Source organism: Taudactylus pleione, unplaced genomic scaffold (genome assembly GCF_031769625.1).
Source record: "Taudactylus pleione unplaced genomic scaffold, aTauple2 ptg000113l, whole genome shotgun sequence".
Classification (NCBI taxonomy): Eukaryota; Metazoa; Chordata; class Amphibia; order Anura; family Myobatrachidae; genus Taudactylus; species Taudactylus pleione.
This window is the reverse complement of record NW_028284515.1, coordinates 5,236,218-5,256,086: the sequence shown is the minus strand read 5'-3', so window position 1 is coordinate 5,256,086 and position 19,869 is coordinate 5,236,218. Positions and strand designations below refer to the sequence as shown.

Sequence of the window (19,869 nt, the reverse complement as noted above, 5' to 3'; positions counted from 1 at the left end):
TAAACCACAGAATATTAAAATCAAAATTGCATTGTTTTTCTCTTTAATTCCCCTTAAACTGCATTTACCTCGTAGGAATCAGATAGCTGCTGTAATCCTTTCCGTAGGTAGTAAGAGTGGAGTTCTCTCTCTAAGCGAAGTCTAAAAGGTACAAAATCAAATATAAAACATTAGTCAAGTCATCGGGCATACTACAGTCAAAATATTTGGGTTCACAAATTCTACAAAACAAACAAATAGTCGTGAAAATGTAATAAGACACAGCTAGCACCACATTTGTAGTCACATGGGGAGATGTATCTAGCAGTGTAAAGAGTGAAGTGGACCAGTAGTGAAGTTGCCCATAGCAACCTATCAGCGTCTACTTACCATTTTATACAATGTATTTTATAAATGATACCCCAAAACAGTGCTATGGGCAACTTCTCCACATTTGTCACTGGGCACGATTCTATTCAACGCGAAGTGAATAGCGCCGGGAATCAGCTCTGGAGCTATTCAATTCATTTGCGCTGCTAAGCCCAGCTAAGGATATCTTCTCGCATCCCTCCGGGGATGCGAGCAAAAAACCGACAAAAGTTCAGGCGCGATGCAATTTATGCCCTCAGTGCCGGGAAGTTTAGTCGGAGAATGCCCATTCTCGCGCCTAAACACCCTGTTTAAGGCACGAGAATGAGCCTTCCCCGGCTTAACTTCGCACAGCATTGAATAGCTCCGGGAGCTCATTCCCGGCGCTATTCACTTTGCGTTTTATTGAATCGTGCCCACTGTTTGATACATCAGCCCGACTAGCTTTCTAGCATATAGGATTTGCCGAGAATGCCTTCAAGGAACTGCCGGCAAACAAGATTTGCAAGTAGTTTTCCTAAGGCTTACTACACCAGAAATTGTGAAGCTATCAAAGGGTGATTTTCAGACCTATGTAGAGTCGATGAATGGACAGGAGATCCCCTATTCACGAAATGCAAGAATGACCGCAGAATGATGCTAGATATAGATGCTCCACCATTCATGCATCTAAATTAACCACATCCAATAAAAGAGGATATTTGGTACTTACCATTGAGCTTATGAACTTATGTCCCTGGGTACCACAAACCCATCCAGGAGGGACCTAGGAACGGACCTAAAAGGAGAATACTGGAAAACAGTCAGGAGTGCAGTCGGACCGCACAAGCAACCTAGGACTAGAGTGATGCCGAGCAACCTTTCAAGGCTGGAGACGTACCCAATGGAACTCCCGTGAGTGACCCTAGTCCAATGAATGGTCGCTAAGAGGAGAGTCTCATGCCCAAAAAGCAAACGCTCCGCAAGAGCGACGGCAGAACGGGTAAGATAAAGGGTCAGTAATGGTCGTGCATTGGCCACCCCAAGCGACAAAACCCCCCTGGAGAAATGTCGAAGACCACTTTCAGAGCTGAAGGCGCCAACAAGAAAACGGGAGGCCCTGCAATGTCGTGAAACCAGCGACCTTCGAAGGTTCATAACTGTGATGCCCGAGTATCTGTCACAAACTGAAACCCGAAAAGAGCCTAGTTGTGATACCTTCAATGTGCATGGTATCACAGCCCGTAGTCTGATGCAAGCCCGAAGGAGCCTAGGCTCCATCGAACGGTAGGGCCCAGCCCAGACTGGGCAGATTTGATCAATGACTGAGGAAGAAAGACGACCTGCCCAAAATGGTGAGGGTATGTGTTCCATACACACAGGAGGTACGAGTTGACCTCCGTGCTGTGGGCTCTGAATGGAACTACCCACTCCGTGGAGCTCAAGGCACGAAGATCAAAATCTGGCCGGAAAAACCCGTCCAGCAATCGAACCAGAAAGGATACAGAAAACTAGTTTGTGCCTGCGGCAGGACTTGAACAAACACCGGTCGAGAGGATAGGAACGATGGCTCGATCAATGCCGCACCTGGGGAAGAGAGACGTTAAGAAATCCAAAGCACTGCCTTGGCAGCGGACCCCGAGGTTCATGGTGGCACCCTAGCCATGGTGCCTAGCACCCAGATGCCACAAGACTCACTCAATGGTTGCTGAACTCACCATTTGCACCTGTACTGGGTATAAAAGATACCTCATGAGGCACAAGGCTTCCCTGGAACCCTGACTCCAAAACAGTGATGGTACCAGAAAAAGAGGAGCATACTCTTGGAAAAAAACAAACACAAAAAAAAAAAAAAACAGACCCCTCTGGAGTGGACCGCTGCCGGAAGAAAAATATTTTTCTGAACCTGTGGGGAACTTGGCAACCAGTACTAGTAACGAGAAAGAACATTCCCATCCAACAGAAAATATTGTAAGGAACATTCTGGTAGAAGTGCCAAAAGGGCCCTTCGAGCCCAGACAGCCGTAACTGAAGTCCCTCAGCTATCTGTCTTGCATGGCTTCCCACACAGTCTCTAGACAAGTGATATTTGGAGTGTGTGAGAAAACCAGAATATCACAGGGAGAACATACAAACTCCGCACAGCCAGGCCCAAAGTGGGAACCGAACCCACGGCTCTGGCGCTGTGAGGCAGGACACGGAAATTGCCTCCCCAACCGATAGGGAATCCAAGAGTGAACTATTGTAAATTCTTTGGACAAGTTAGTCAGCCGAAGTGACCATAGTGGACACCAATTATGTCAAGGCTCGTCAAGCCAGAGTCATGTCCCCAGAACGTATGAGAATAGACAGGAGACAACCCTCCAAGGGTTAGCTAGTAGATCCCTAAAAGATGTTGCATGCGTTGAGCAAAAATTCTGTTGCAGCGAGAACAGTGGGATGTGCTTCCACCTGGGTACCTAAGTGGTTGGAAGCAAATGTGCAAGGAATGACGACATCGTAATCTGGTGTCCCCTAGGTCTCCCTGATGAGACTGGAAAGTGACTTCCCGTCGCCCATGCATGGGAAGCCATATTCACTAAAACAGCCGCAATTAGTCAAAGAGGACAGTGGGTCCTCACCCTTCGGGACTGGCCGAGGCTCCAGAAATTCTACATATGCAGAACTGCTTATGAAGCCCTGGAGGGAGGAAGACGCCTCCAAAAACAGTCTCCGCCTGTGCCTCACACAGTCCGCAAAAGTCTGTGCATGTAGTAGCATCTACTTTGCTAGGATAACCACGGAACTGCTGAGAGCCGGAGCCTATGCTTGCCCCACCATGGCGAACTCAGCATCCCAGATGCCTGCATGTCACGGGGCCTAAAAAGCATTAGGCCTACTAGCAATATCCCTGCCAATCAAGTCCTGATAATTAGGGTTGTGGCGGGAAGATAACCCACACTGTGGTGAGGCAGTAATGCTAACCACCTACACCATCCGTGCCGCACCCTGTAACACAGGACAGTCGAATGATTTACATAGTTCACCTTAGCTGCCTATGTATTAGGCACCTGCTAATACAGTGTGACATGGGCAGTCAATATGACATAGAAACACAAGACATGTAAATTTAGTGAAAGTGTACATCATAGGCCCCACAAGTATAATGCACATACATAAGCCCCACTGTATAGTGTATATAACCATATAGCAATGCAAATTATAGCCATATTGGGGTTCTGGCCCTTTTGCAGACTTTAGTCCATGGCTCCTCCCCCTGCTATACTGAGCAAGCCCTAAGGCTTCTCCCTCAAGTGCTACTCCCCTCAGTGGGGTAAGCACTTGGACTGACCAGAGTTTAACTACAGCACATTGTATTCCCAGGTGGTCTCCCATCCACGTACTAACCAGACCCAACACTGCATAGCTTCCAAGATCAGCATGTTCAGTGTGGTGTCACTATAGGTCTCACCTGTGGGTGGTCTATAGTCAGCGCTCTGCCCACAGGAGCCGCTGACAAGAAGCTCGGCAAGATGGCGCCCCGCCATCCTAGGACCACGCTGACTGCCTGCACCTCTAACAGGTACAATAGCGCACTATCCCCCGGCCCAGACGGTCTCTTCAGAGACTGGAGTGTGTGGAATGGGGAAAGCGCTCAGCGCCTTAGATGCGGCTCTCACCACCGCTTTACACTCCAGCTGTGCGCTGCAATTATCACAGGCACTAAAACTACGCTGAAGTCAGGGGTTACAGAGGGGAGGAGTTCTAGATTTCAGTGTTAGTGCCAAATCCACACCTTCCCACCTACAGCCCCATGGTCCAGTGTCCCCCAGCCTTGAGGAAAGAGAAATTCTGCTTACAAAAAAACAAAAAACACCCCACACTTCATATTTCCCCTATTATAAAACACAATACATCCTTCAGCAAAGTAACATGCAAATATTAAACACCTTCCATACATTTTTTTGAAAGCTGTGGAAAAACTGCAATATTGGGTGAATAAAAAAAAAAAAAAAGTCAGCAATGCTAATTTACTAAAGTATGCTGTGCAGCTGCAACAATCTAACTTAAAAGGTGGTATTGGCTGCATGAAAAAAAAAAATCAAATGTATATTATATGGAGAAGACATTTGGGGGGCGATTCATTTGTTGTAGCTGCTGTAATTAATGGACTCCAAAAGTAGCAATTTTGGAGGCCCGTTAATTATCGCGCTGGTCGCACGAAATCAGACAGAGTTTAGCTGCGTAAAACAGCTAAAGTCATTTAACGTCCTGGTTAGGATGCCCAAATAGCAGTTTGAGTGCCCAAACCACAGACTTATCGCTCCTTTCTGCTCGTCACCTCATTGGCCTCAAGCAAGAATGACGGCGCCTATCGCACCTGAACGGAGCAACAACTGACTTGCCCTATTGGGCGCCCGACACTGACAGCTACCAGTTTCAACAACTGAATTCCCCCCATGGATCCTTCCATGCAAATCCCAAATTGGAGGCATGAAGACCTTCTATATGTCTTGTTGAACATTGTTACTTTAGCATAAGGAATGGCATCACTCACTGAATGACTTCTCGGCTGTTGCTGACTGCAGTGAAAATGGCGCCCACAGAACGCTCCACTTTTCTCTGTCAACAAAGAAGAGGGAAAAAAATAATAATTGTAGAGGTGAACGGAAGGTGTTATGTAACAAATGTCTGATTTTTTTTTTTTTTAATGGTCTTATGACATAGGGATCACAGGAACAATGGGTATTCTAATGTTGGTAGTCTATTTGCTGATATATCGTGTGGATAAAAGTACTGTTCCCAATTCTTAAGTCAGTTTTAAGTGGATATTTCATCTAGAACCGTTTCGCCTAAATGTAACATAATACCTTCATCCGCTCGCCTCTCATTTTTAAAGAGAAGACTGTCAAATGTGCATGTAAAGTAAAGTAGTGTGCATAGAGGCAGATAAGATCACAGATATCAAACTGATATGGAATACAACAGGACAATGCAAAAAATAAAGACTAAACCTGGAAATGAACATGATCTGTATTAATATGAAAATGGTCTACTGAACAGAGGAAAGATGAGAAGATAGATGCATTATATACTCAGCAGTCACCCAGACTGTAGATTAGAAACCAAAGCTAGCTCTGTACAGTACCAGATAGTCAGTTCTTGCCAAACACGGGCAGTACTTACTTTCTCCTTGTGTACGTATATTTTAGGCAGAGGTGCCAGTATAATATTATTATTAAATAAATAAATAACTCTCAACCATTATACTAACAAAGAAACACATAAAAAGGATACAATTATTTAAATGCTCCATATATATCACTCATTTTCTTGAAAACACCAAACTCGCAGCGATTCCCCTCACTAGGAGCACCAGGATCACAACAGGTTTTCCAATGTGACTGGCTAGTGATGGGGGCTGCCAGGGTCAATTCAGATCAGTCATTAAGCAAGGACCTTTCTAGTGTGCAATTTGCATTTATTTGTTGGTTTTCATTTCATGGTCTCTGGATTCCCTCTGTAAAACTGCCACCTTTGCAGTACATCATGTAAAATGATTTTCAGTTTTGATTGAGCTGTAAAAAAAAAAAAAAAAAAAAAAAGGGTTTTGGTAAGCTTTTATTTTTAAAGAAAACGTAACCCGTGTGTGAGTGCCAGCTCAGTCTCCTTCTGGGCGGCTGTAGACAGGGACGTAGAGAGCCGTGCCGAGCCCGGAGGAGGGGACATAGCCTTATCACGGGAGGCGTGGCCATCCCCCCCTTAGATTACAAAGCCAGAGGGGGCGTGATCAGTGTGATAGCTCCCCCCCCACAGGTATTAGAGACAGCTGCTGCTCAGCTGCGAGCAGTCTCCCACTGCAGCCCAGTACACTGCAGCATGTGCTGAGCTGCTGTGAGGTAAGAGGAGGGGGCGGTGCCGGACCCAGGCCCCCACCAGGCCCCAGTAATTAGTACCCACCCCCCCTCTCTTGACACCCCTCGCTGTACATACTAATCTGCTCTGTGCAGGTTCTCCTCCTCTACTGCAAGGGTCTGCCGCATCACTTTAGCAGTGGGAGCAGTTGGAGGGGCGGCACATGCTTCAGCTCCCACTGTGCATGCATATAGGAGATGACAGACCTGAGCAGATCATGATAGAGATTACTATAATGAGGGAGAGATCTTCATTACCCAGATCACATTATACTGAAAGCACTGGTAAGGCAAATTTACCATTCTTTTTTTTTAGCCTTTACCCTCTCCATTATCGGGATCACCCCAATAATAGTACTGTGTGCGACCGATCGATGATAAAATATTGATTAGCCAGGCATGCCGGATCATCTAGTATGCCCGTCCGATGCAATATTTTTTTTAAGTTAAATTTTGCCCGCATCAGGCAGTGTATGACCAGCCGCGGCCAACCTAAAGAAACTTCCCATTCCTTCAGAGGGAACTGAGGGAAGGAATGGAGGAAGGTCTCCTCCCCAGGGGCGGAGCGCAGATATTGGTGCCAATACACTCAGATCTCTCAGTGTATGCCTGTGATATCTGCACTTTGTCAGGCTGCCAGATAAAATGTCTGTCAGTCTGAAGGTGCCTACACACATAGCGATATTTTACATGGTCTGGCCGATTCCGACGCATCGGAGCGACAGATCGTGTAAAATATGGCCAAATCATGAGTCCCCACTCACGATCACGATACGACGCACATCTTCAGATCTGCCGTACTGTAGGGCAGATCTGAAAATATAAGTCACGATGCACAATAGATTGTGTGCCAAATTGGCAGGTTTTCAGACCAAATCATGCCCACAACTGCCGGGGAGCTCCCAGGGAGAGTTCAGGGGGAAGTCGTACACATCTTGGGAATGTGAGCACATTGCTATGTGTGTAGGCACCTTGACAGGCATTTTATCTGGCAGTGTATGTCCAGCATTAGTTTTTCACATGAATCGTGCTCCAGCCTCATGCTGACCAGCTTGGATCATGTGTGCATGGATCCCACACTTAAGGCTTCAATTCACTGTTATAGCCTGACTAACCGGCTGGTTTCCACTTTAGCAGCAGAACCCTCTGCGCTTTAATGCCTGTTTTAGTGGGAAGCAGCCCAGACAGTATGGCATTGGGCCTCATTATGGAAGGAAAACAATATACTGGAAAAAAACAAACAGGCTTAACCCTTTAGGCAGTAGTTCCCAAACTGGGTGCCACAAGGAAATGGCAGAGGTGCCACAGGCTGGTGGTCCAGGACCAAATCAAATTATATATGGTCCATGTGATTGGCAGCCACCACTACTGGTTTTGCCTATCAAAAAGATGTGAACAAACTTTTGTCTTAGGGGCGCCAAGAAAAAAATGCTGATACTCTAGGGCAGGGGGTCAGGGAACTTTACCTTTTACCCCAAAATATATTTAGATACGCTGATGTTACCCCCTTGATTTGAAGGGAAGGAAATCCTATAAGTGGTGCCCCCATAGTTATGCCCCTGTAGTGCCGCTTGTACAAAAAAACAAAACAAAACAAACCCTTAGTCCCCGCTCCTGCATCCGCCGCCGTCCCGTCCGCCTGCTCCTCGGAGCTATGGGAGAGAAGTCATGACGTCTCTCCCATAGTGCGCATGGAGAGAGCCGGAAGCTGGAGTTCAGAAGAGAACTCCAGCCTCCGGCTAACGCGGCGCTGCAGGGAAGGAGCCGGACGCCCGCTGGTAATAACATCTCAGCGGGCGTCCGGCTTAGAGCCTCCCTGCGGCGCAAGGCTGGGTACCACTGCCTTTAGGAAAAACACTTTATACATTGTGATGCCTTTCCTTAAAGCACGGGTGTTATACCTGACTGGCAGTGCCGTAACAGGGCTTTCGGCGCTGTGTGCCAGCCACGTCCCCAGAACAAAGGATTCCATGCAGAAGAGGAGTTACTGCCAGGGCTGAGAACAGCACTTCCAGTTAGAGTGTGCATGCCTGGAGCGCCCAAAGGCCCTTCCGAGGGGGCACTGCAGCAGCAATTCTGGTGCCTTGGGCTGTTCGAGGCACCCTGCTAGCCAGATGCGGGGACCGTAGGGCAGCGACTGTTGCCCTTAGGGCTCTGCATTCTGTGTTTGCACACCCCTAGTTACAGCCCTGATGACTGGTACCAAGAAGCTCCAGGTGTTCCTTTCATTCTGAGAGAGAAGTGCAGTTAACTGCAGTGAGAGCGTGCAGGATCCATCACACTAACATGGTGTAATTCAAAGATAACCAGCACGGAGACTACAGGGAGGGCTGCACAGGGGCGGGTCTACTTCTTGGCCATGATGGCACTCGCCCAGTGGTGCCACCTATGGCCAGGGGGTAGATACACTCCTGACTGCACATAAGGGCTCCCTGCTCACAGCTGTTGTATTTTTACCAGTGGCATTGGTGTGTAATGACAGTAGCGCCACCCGTCAGTCATCCACTGCAGCAGCCAGCCGTCGTTACCTGTCTGTCATATAGTAGGACAGACGCTGGCACCCTGCTGCTTCGTCCTGTCCTCACATGCAGCCAGACTCCGCCCCCGGATCTCTGTGGAGGCTGCAGCCAGGAACAGCCAGGTCCCCCTGCTGACATAATGATGTCACTGTAAAGCTTGAACAGGATTAAATAAGGTAAGTGTGGAGGGGACGGGGAGAGGAAACCTACTGAAGTAATGAAGTTGGTCTATTAATTTATTATTGTAGTGGGGGTGAACCATATAATGTAATATGGGAGGGGACTGAGCCATTAATTATTCTGGGAATTAATAATTCAATGTAATTGGATGGAGGACTTGGCTGTTTATTAGTGTGGTGAGGGTTAATAATTTAATGTAATGGGGGTGGGCTATTTATTGGTGTGGTAAATTATTTAACAGAGGGTGGGAACTATTCATTTAATTAAGAGGTATATTTAGTATAATAGTGGTATCTTGTCAATGTCTATTAATTTAAGGTGGGGAGGAGTGTATGCTAATTATGGGCTTTATGGGATGGAATGCTCATTTTCTTATTGGTGATTGAGGACATGGGATCACTAGTGATTAGGTTGATCCCAGAATGGAGGAGGGCCATTTTGATAAATATAATATTTGCGGGCCTGGTGTAGGCCACGCCTCCTCCGTGTGATGTCGCACAGGGGCGGGGCCATAATTGCCAGGATTACAGCAATGCCCGTAGTATTCTGAGGTTGCTCTGGGGAGCTTTAAGGGCAGTGGTGTGACCGTCTGTAGCGTCCTAAGGGCACTGCTGCATAGATTCAGGCTGCAGGGGGCTATTATAGGCACGCTGCTAGCCAGATGAGGCTAGCAAAAAAAAGCTCAGAGGGCCAGACCAAATGATTCCGCTAATAAAAATAACAGTGATCTCCACGCGTGTTGATTAGGGGTTTTACTATATATTACTTTCACCTGATAACAGGACAAGCAGCTACATATATATTTGCTACGGAGAATTATTATTATTTTTGCCATATCTGCCATGGAGAAATTACTACCCTTTGTAGCCCTAATATGCCTGCACTAGAAGCATGATTAAATTACACAAATGTTAAATAAAACACGGTTAGCATTATTAGGATACATCTCTATAGACCTTGTGTGCCTGTAATAAATATAAGACCACGGATTTCAGAATTGATTTAACCCTTTCTGTCCGGGTTAAGTGGATATGAACAACTAATAACACAAACAGCCGAATACAACCCACACGTGAAATTACCGCTCTGGACTGTATTAATTCTCTCCACGGAGAAACACGATCTTTACAGCCCTTGTGTACCTGTATTAAATATATGTACAAGGATTTCAGAATTGGTTTAACCCTTTCTGTCCTGGTTAAATACTTGTGAATTAACAATACAAACAGCTAATACAGCCCAAAGAATAAGCTGTCGCTCCTGACTATGTATTATACCTATTGTCATACAGGAAAAGGGGAAGAAGACTGATTGCACAGGAAAACAGTTAATTCTAACGATCTAATTATAGATTTATTGGATACACGTATCTAGGTATATTTCAAAAACTGGAGGTGCATCCCAGGAGTAAATATTATCAAGGTTTAGAAGAGGAGAGAAAAAAGAAAAAGAAAAAAAAGACTCCTATCAGGGCACACTCCTGTGCTGTATTGATGGCTACAAAATTAGTATAGGAGAAATAGGACAAACTGATTACATCTAAGTGAGATCAAGATCATATGTGAAATTTACATTAATGTCTCAATTAGCAGACAGACCACCATATATTTACCCATTTAATATATCTGAAAATAGATGTATTGATGTTGATATTAAAACTAAAGTTTATTAAATTCTTAAAATGAAACAGACACTCGAAATCAACTTATTATACAAAGACAGCATAGACAAATAAGAACATTAATAGTGTATGATACACTATATCTATTAACAGTGATCCACTATATCCAGGTCTATTTGACAGTACTGGAAGTATAGTTATAAATATTTGCTAATGATATACACAATTGAAATCGACAATTCATCGAAATGCCACCCTAAATAGTACACATGCGATAATTCACTAATCACAGAAACCATGCATATGGTGCTGGGGGTATAGTTATAAATATATGCACAATTTAAATAGATAATTCATCAAAGTACCACCCTACCTAGTACACATATTAAGATGCAATATTTCAATGATCACAGGAAACATACATATGGTATGTCTAGTGAAAGTAGTCCCTCAGTAATCCACCGGAATCAGTGAAAAAATAATACATAAGATGAGCCCACCACAGCCTTCTAATGTGATATTAGTTAATAAAAGGTGTAATGTACTGTTATCTAGGGTAGGATATTCTAAGGTTGAGTGGATCCACCTGTATATTTAGATATACAAATAACATATAAATATAAAAAACATGTATCACAATTGACATACAAATACAAAACTAAAGGCGAAATAATAAACAAATACATACAACATGCAAAAGGTATAATGATACCACAATATTAAAATGCTGAACAGCACGGATACCACCTATATATATAATATGGAGGTTATTAGAGGCGTCCCTCTATTCCGATCTGGGAGAGTACATATGGTACTAAATATTTTCCTGATATAGCAGGAGTTGAATAACGCCGGGAAGGAGCTCCCGGAGATATTCAGTTCACTGCACTGTTTAGTCCCACTAATGATTTCTTTTCGCACCTAATGGTGCGAGGAAAACCCCACTGGGTGTTTAGTTGCCGGTTCTCACAACTAAACACCCAGGTTAAGTCACGAGAACCGCCATTTTCCAACTTAAATTCTATTCGGACTAAACAGCGCACTGAATTGAATAGCTCCAGCACTCAGCAATAGAGAAGGACAAAACCATAGAAAGCAAAAATAAAAGTCACACAGCAATTATATATACTGTGATAGAAGCACTGGTAAAGTGGTGAATGGCAGGTACATTTGTCCTAGGTTTTTGGCCTACGTGTTCTAAAAACCCCCAGGAGAAGTCTGTTTTGTAAGCAGACCAGAGTATCGGCTTTTGGAAAAGCCGGTTTGGGTCTTGGGGGTGTGGATGTGAGGAGAGGGAGGGCTCCATCCATAGGCCACTCCAGGTTTTGAGCCTTTTAGCCTGGTAACAGGCTCATTAGGGCTTGCAGCCGGAATTGGCTAATATAAGCATTGTTTGTTTGTGGCTGAGTGTCTCACACCTGGGAGAGCAGGCAGATTAGCCTGTTCAGAGACACTTGGTAATAATCCTTGTAAGTACTGTGCACGTGTTTTGTTGGTGGTGAGGGCAATAGGCCCTACCATTATTATAGAGGTAATCTGCTGTGTGGCTAGGATTTATGTTTTGATTATATTCATTTGGCACAATAAAGACTGGCGCCGACCAGTTTGTACGAGAACCCCGACTTGTATCCTGTTTCTACGGCTGCTGTGTGCGTAAAGAGTCCATCTACCCCAGGAAAGGGACCCCTATCCCGACTGTCACAATAGATTTATAGCCGTAATAAAAATAAATGCAGCAGCTGTACTCATAATAGCAAATACAAGAAAGAGGTAGTATTCTAAAGTGGGGCACTCAATAAGCAGTATCTCCTAAAATATAACCTTTATTACATAAATTAAAAGCAAATTATAAAAACAGAATGTGAAGTGATATGTAACATGTATGTAGTCAGTTAAAAAATGGACACCTCAAATATAGGGTATTTACCCCAGTCCTTGGAATGTGGGCCTTGAGCTAGAATGCAGCTTTTGGTATTTGGTGTATTATTATCCAGTTCAATTATCAACCTCAATTTATTGGTGGATATCTCTCCAAACCCACTATACCTGAAAATGCACTACTATCCGCTAGTGGCTCTTATATATTCTGAATCCTGAACAGTCATTGAAGTCCGCTGCCTCACAGTCATTGAAGTCCGACCGTACGTGTGGGTCAACAGCTCCTCTTCTTCGCCGGCATCTTGCTTGGACATGGCGAGGGGCAGAGCTGGGGAGGCTGGAAGAGGTGGCTCCGCTGCTCTGGGTCACCTAGCTCGGCTCTAGTGCAGCGCCGTCATCCCGGCTACAATTGTGGGACCCCTTACAGATGGCAGTACTGGCTCTAGCTAGTCCCCCAGCATATCGCGGGTGACATGTCTGGAATAGGCTGTGGCGCTGTCCCATCAGAGAGGAAGTGAGAGGTGAGGAAGCTGCAGGAGCGGAGGATCATAAAACATTCACACTGCAGTCTCAGCCATCTCACTTTCTATAAGCACCTACACCACCAGCTATTATCAGACATCCAGTGTAAAAAACTGAAAAACCCGGCTTATGTCTTAAAGGGGGTCTACCGGGAATTTCCCGGGTCTAAGCCGTAGTGTGAAAGGGTGGTCTCGACCAAATACCCGGGATTTTACACAGAAGAAATCCAGAGTCTGAGGAAATTTCCCGGGACATACTGTATGTCTGAAAGGGGTATCGGTATTATGGGGGAGCAAACACTCAGCCTTCCCTGGTCACACCTCTGTGTCTTCCTATACTATACTGAGAGAATCGCTAATGCACATTAGGATATGACATTTACAGACTAGTATTTTAAACCCATCATACACTAGGTTGCTAAATATAATGTCTGTACTTACAGATCCCCCCCACCTCTCTCATCTCAGTCACCCTCATCCCACGCAGTCTTCCTGTCTCATCTCTGACCTTCCTCTCTCATTGTTGCCCCCCCCCTTTCTCCATGCCACTCACCTCCCATCCCCCTTTTTCTAATCTCTGTACCTAATGGTATTTTCCCTCATCCAATTACATTACCTTTCTGGCTTAGTTTGTAATTTTATGTACTCAGGTCTTGTAATTGTCAAACAAAGTGCTTTATTTTCATAGCTGTGGATAACATACAGAGTTATATCTGAGGGCAACAAACTTACAACAGCAATACCATAATTCAAAATAGTGGCTTAGATCAACCTAATACACTTACACAGGTGCATTGAAGGGAGGGGTTAAACTAGACGAGAAAAAAAAAAAAAAAGGGAGGGAAGCATTTTCCCCCAGCACACTACAAAAGGACAGCAATAAGATTTGAATAGTACATAATAGAAATACAGAGATCTTTGTTGCATATATTTGCAACAGATACGTCTAAGCATCAGGCCGCGTCAACACATCTCCGTATCGGTGTCCCTAAAACTATATGTTAATAGCACCCACTTTGGGTCACATTTGCATACTGTTGTGCCACATAACTTAGATATATTAATGTATGTGCTGTTAAGAGGCAACTCAATTGATGGCCCCCAAGATCCTCCAAATGACACTACAGGAACCACCGCACCCTCCAAATGCTGGCCCCATCCAGCTGGTCAGATCAACCCAATGTTGATCTAGACAAGAAAAAGGAAACATTTTCCCACAGCACACTGCAAAAGGACAGGAAAAAGATTTGAATACCACATGATAATAAAAATGTATATCATCATGTAGTATTCAAATCTTATTGCTGGTCTTTTGCAGTGTCCTGGGGAAAAGGTTTTTTTTTTTTTTTGTTTTCCTTCTCTAGCAGCAATACCATAGGAAAAACATTATGTTTTTTCCTTGGTTTTACTGACAATTCTGCAGATTTTCAAGTATCACACGGCTACCATGGCAACCACAGTTACATGATTAGGTGAGCAGAGAGTCTCTGAAAAGCACATCAGAGCTCCGTTTTCACTGTGATATCCTCTAACCTCTGCCTTAACATGGAATACATACAGCTTGTTGGCAATCAGAATGTTGACAAGCATTATGGGGACATCCGAAAGCAGACACCATGTCGTCAGCAAGTGCTGTAAGTAGCATTTTGCACCTGCCGACACGTGTCTGCGTTTCAGGATGCCCATTGTGCTTGTTGACATTCTCAAATACTTCACCTTCAAATGGCATGCAGAGAACTAGGATACTCAGGCTGCCATTTGTTTACAGGAAAAAAAAAAATATTTGAGAAGGATATTTAAGAACAGAATACATACGTTTTGTCGCCAAACTATATATGGATGGGAGAATGCAGACGGCATCATACCAATGCAATTGTAATATAAGCTGAAGGATTTTAACCTGGTCGTCATAACTTTAAAGATCCTTTTCAATCATGTTTAAAGTTAAAATGCCAACATAGTTAAAATGCTTTGACTAGCATTAGAAGTGTCAACATTCTCCCATCGACAAGCTGCTTCCCTTTAATAACAGAAAGTTACATGCTTTAAAAAGGGTATATAACTTGCTATTTACTAGGGATGAGCGGGTTCGGTTCCCTGAGAACCGAACCCACCCGAACTTCGGGGATCCGGGGCGATCCGAGCCCAAGCTCGGATCTCCCTGTCTGCCCCGGATCCCTCTCCCGAGGCAAAACCTCGAGATCTGCTGTCGGATCTCGAGGTTTTGCCTCGAGCGGCCATTTAAAAAAAAATGCCTTTGCCTTTAATGGGCAAAGTGCTGATTGGCTGACAGAGCCGTCTGTCACGGCTCTCAGCCAATCAGCATTATGGTGCTCATTTGCATGTAGCACGGACTCGTGAGATCCGTGCTACATGCATCTGTGTGATTGACAGTGACACAGAGCACAGATGGGTCAGTGAGACCCGTCTGTGCTGCTGTGTATTTCAATGACACAGATGCACGCACGGACCAGGAGATCCGTGCTACTTGCATCTGTGTCATTGACACAGAGCACTAACGGGTCCGTGAGACCCGTCTGTGCTGCTGTGGTAAATAAAAAAAAAAAAACCTGTGTAAAAAGAGAAAAAAATGGCGTGCCCCCCCCCCAAAAAAAGAGCAACCAGCCCCGGGCATTAGTGACCCAGTGCTGGGTGTGCTTAAATACAGGGGACAAACGACATAGGGGTCCCCTGTACTTAAACACAACCAGCACCGGGCTAGTCAGAACCAGAGCTGGTTGCCAAAATACGGGGGACAAACGACGTAGGGGTCCCCCGTATTCTGCGCAACCAGCTCTGGGCTCTGATCCGGTCCTGGTTCTGGAAATACAGGGGAAAAAAATGAGTAGGGTTCCCCTGTATGTTCCAGAACCAGCACTGGACTTTTTCTAGCGGGGGGCTGATGCCACAGCCAGGGGAGCCCTTTCACCGGGCCCCCCAGCCGCAGCATCAGCCCTGACCGCTAGTCAGCCCAGGCCGGGGATCCCTGGAGAGCTGGGGACCCCCCCAATAAAGGGGTCACCCTCTCCAGGGCACCCCAGGCCCAGGCTGATAGCCCGGGGCTATCCCCGCCACCCCTGGTGGCGGTGGGTGGCGGGTTGATTGTGTGGTGTGGTGTAAATAAAGAATATCAAACATTGTCTTTACAAGTAGAACTGCAAGTCCCAGCAAGCCTGCCCCGCATGCTGGTACTTGGAGAACCACAAGTACCAGCATGCAGGGCATTAAGGGCCCACTAGTACCTGTAGTTCACCTGTAAAAAAATGTTTAAAAAAAACACAGGACACACACACCGTGACAGTATAAGTTTATTAAACATACATACACACACACACACACACACACACACACACACACACACATGTACACATACTCACCTATGTAACCCTGTAGCATCGGTCCACTTGTCCGGTAAAGTATCCATAGGGGACCTGTGAAAAAAAACATACTCACCATCTCCTATGCGAGGTTCTGTCCTCTTCGTTCCAAAGTAGGCATCCCCGGACTTGGCAAAAAAAAAAAACGAAAACGCGATCCACGAACTTAGTACCGTTCTATAGAACGGTACTTCCCGAATGAGAGCTTAGCGGCGGGGTATCACCATGGAAACCCCGCTGCTAAGCGTTCATTGGCTGAGAGAGGCCATCTCCCGTCTCTCAGCCAATGAACGGCTCCCTCCATTGTAGTCAATGCTGGGAGCCGCAAGGTTATTAAAGTTTACCCTGCGGTTCCCACCATTGACTACAATGGAGGGAGCCGTTCATTGGCTGAGAGACGGGAGATGACCTCTCTCAGCCAATGAACGCTTAGCAGCGGGGTTTCCATGGTGATACCCCGCCGCTAAGCTCTCATTCGGGAAGTACCGTTCTATAGAACGGTACTAAGTTCGTGGATCGCGTTTTCGTTTTTTTTTTTTTGCCAAGTCCGGGGATGCCTACTTTGGAACGAAGAGGACAGAACCTCGCATAGGAGATGGTGAGTATGTTTTTTTTCACAGGTCCCCTAGGGATACTTTACCGGACAAGTGGACCGATGCTACAGGTTACATAGGTGAGTATGTGTACATGTGTGTGTGTGTATGTATGTTTAATAAACTTATACTGTCACGGTGTGTGTGTCCTGTGTTTTTTTAAACATTTTTTTTACAGGTGAACTACAGGTACTAGTGGGCCCTTAATGCCCTGCATGCTGGTACTTGTGGTTCTCCAAGTACCAGCATGCGGGGCAGGCTAGCTGGGACTTGCAGTTCTACTTGTAAAGACAATGTTTGATATTCTTTATTTACACCACACCACACAATCAACCCGCCACCCACCGCCACCAGGGGTGGCGGGGATAGCCCCGGGCTATCAGCCTGGGCCTGGGGTGCCCTGGAGAGGGTGACCCCTTTATTGGGGGGGTCCCCAGCTCTCCAGGGATCCCCGGCCTGGGCTGACTAGCGGTCAGGGTTGATGCTGCGGCTGGGGGGCCCGGTGAAAGGGCTCCCCTGGCTGTGGCATCAGCCCCCCGCTAGAAAAAGTCCAGTGCTGGTTCTGGAACATACAGGGGAACCCTACTCATTTTTTGTCCCCTATATTTCCAGAACCAGGACCGGATCAGAGCCCAGAGCTGGTTGCGCAGAATACAGGGGACCCCTACGTCGTTTGTCCCCCGTATTTTGGCAACCAGCGCTGGTTCTGACTAGCCCGGTGCTGGTTGTGCTTAAGTACAGGGGACCCCTACGTCGTTTGTCCCCTGTATTTAAGCACACCCAGCACTGGGTTACTAATGCCCGGGGCTGGTTGCTCTTTTTTGGGGGGGTGCACGCCATTTTTTTCTTTTTTTACACAGGTTTTTTTTTTTTTTTTACCACAGCAGCACAGACGGGTCTCACGGACCTGTCATTGCTCTGTGCCAATCACACAGATGCATGTAGCACGGATCTCCCGGGTTCGTGCTACATGCAAATGGTCACCATAACGCTGATTGGCTTCCTGTCTGCCACTGCAGTGCCACTCCTAGATGGGCCACGTGTTTGTGCCGCCCCCTTGTGTCGCTTAGCATAGTCATCCAGCTTCCTCGGTACAACCTTTTGGCCTAAAAACAATATTGTGAGGTGTGAGGTGTTCAGAATAGAGTGGAAATGAGTGGAAATTAATGTTATTGGGGTTATTAATAGCGTAGGAACAAAAAAAGGCCCATTTATGTGATTTTAGCGTTTTTTTTTTATTTTTTAAGAAAAAATCCAGATCCAAAACACAAAACCCAGAACCCAAAACACGGAAGGGTGGTTTTGGCAAAACCAATCCAGATCCAAAACACGAAGAAAGATCCAGATCCAAAACCAAAACACGAAACACGAAAAGTGTCCGGTGCACACCCCTACTATTTACAGGAAGAAAAAACTGGAATTGCTACTTTAAGATCTAGAATAATGATTGAAGACCTGTCCCATCTCTGTCATGTGAAGCAGGATCCCACCCCCCAACAGCTCCTACCACAGAGATGGGACAGACCGGGGTGAGATGTATCAAGCCTTGGAGAGAAAATGTGGAGAAACTGCCCAAAGCATACAATAAACTTTGGTCATTTATCTAGCACAGATTTATAAATGACTGTTAAAAGCCAATTGGTTGCTTTTGGTAACTTCTCAAATTTCTTTCCCTTTAAGGCTTCATAGATCACCTCCCAGGAGAGGAGAACCCTGAAGCGCCAGCACAGGGCAAGTATAGTGGGCAAGGCTGGGATGAACTGGCATTTGTTGGAGTCACATTACTAGTATACATATAAGACAATGTATTTAGTACAAACATCTTGTCATGATTACAAACTGATACATAGTTATCCTAATGAGGAACTATATGTGTATGTCTATCAGTTATTATAAATATTAGGGTTGGGGGAGGTAAATGATACATATAGTGCAAGTAACAAAACTACTGCCCCAAAACAACGTTGTAAAGGTGTCACTAGTAACTAATCAGAGGTCATCCCTCCTAGGGCCAGTGTGAGGGATGATTTACCACGGATGCTTGTCCAAGAAAACGCTGTAACAGGACACAAACCCTGGTTTTAACAAACAATCAGGAGAAAGTTGGTAACATGTGCCCTAATGGTGGCACTGACATCAGATGAACAGCAGGTAGTAGTTACTTTTAGTGGAAGAATAACACGTACATAAGTAATTAGGGGAACACACGGGGCTGGGTACACACACACACATCTTATTGCGGAGATAGGCTATGAATGACCAGTGATCACCGGCTCCACTGACAAGTTACACAGAAGCGGCTATGGACAGCTGCTGCCTGAGACGTGTCAGGCTGATGGCCGGTACCTGTTCCGCTGAGGTCTCTGTGGGTATGGAGTCATCCTGCAGCCGCTCCAGGGCATGGTCCTCACGGGTACACCGCAGCACTTCCCCGGCCTCCGCCATGTCAGCCAGACAGTCTGGCTGCAGCACGCCTACTGGGAAACCTGCCATCTACGGCAGCCCGGTCGGGTCAGAAGAGAACAGGCCACACAGCGAATGGGGACACGCCCACCCGGCTGGAAGCAGTCTGTGAGTAGTTTATAAGGAAATAAATATTATATATATACCTACCCTCCAACATGAGCCGTTCCATTAGGTACAAAACACTCTGCTCCTGGACTTCCCACCTAATGTATGATTGCAGTCCCCTGTGTTGAACTAGGTAATTGATGAGACAGGTGTTTCAGCACAGGTGACTGCAATCATCAATTAAGAGGAAAGTCCAGGAGCAGAGCATTTTGTACCTAATGGAACGGGTAATGCTGGAGGAGTTGATTCTATCTTTTCTGCTATTTAATAACACTAAACTATAGTTAATCTGTTCCTATATTTACTTAGCTTAATTTGCTCAGATTTGTATTATGTTTTTGGTGTTTATTTGTTTTGCACTTAGGGGTATATTTACTAAAGTGCGGGT

The 19,869-nt window shown here is 45.6% G+C and overlaps 1 protein-coding gene across 1 annotated transcript in view; it reads right to left on the bottom strand.

The window, feature by feature from the left end:
• The window catches only part of FNTB (farnesyltransferase, CAAX box, subunit beta), a 30,380-nt gene extending 10,907 nt beyond the window's left edge, over positions 1–19,473 (bottom strand). Inside the window, exons 1-3 of the mRNA XM_088471199.1 lie at positions 19,257–19,473; positions 4,865–4,929; positions 69–141 (exon numbers count right to left, since the gene is read on the bottom strand). Coding sequence (XP_088327325.1) covers positions 69–141; positions 4,865–4,929; positions 19,257–19,403 — 285 coding nt within the window. The 5' untranslated portion in view covers positions 19,404–19,473. The remainder of the gene's footprint in view (positions 1–68; positions 142–4,864; positions 4,930–19,256) is intronic.
• Positions 19,474–19,869: the final 396 nt, after the last annotated feature.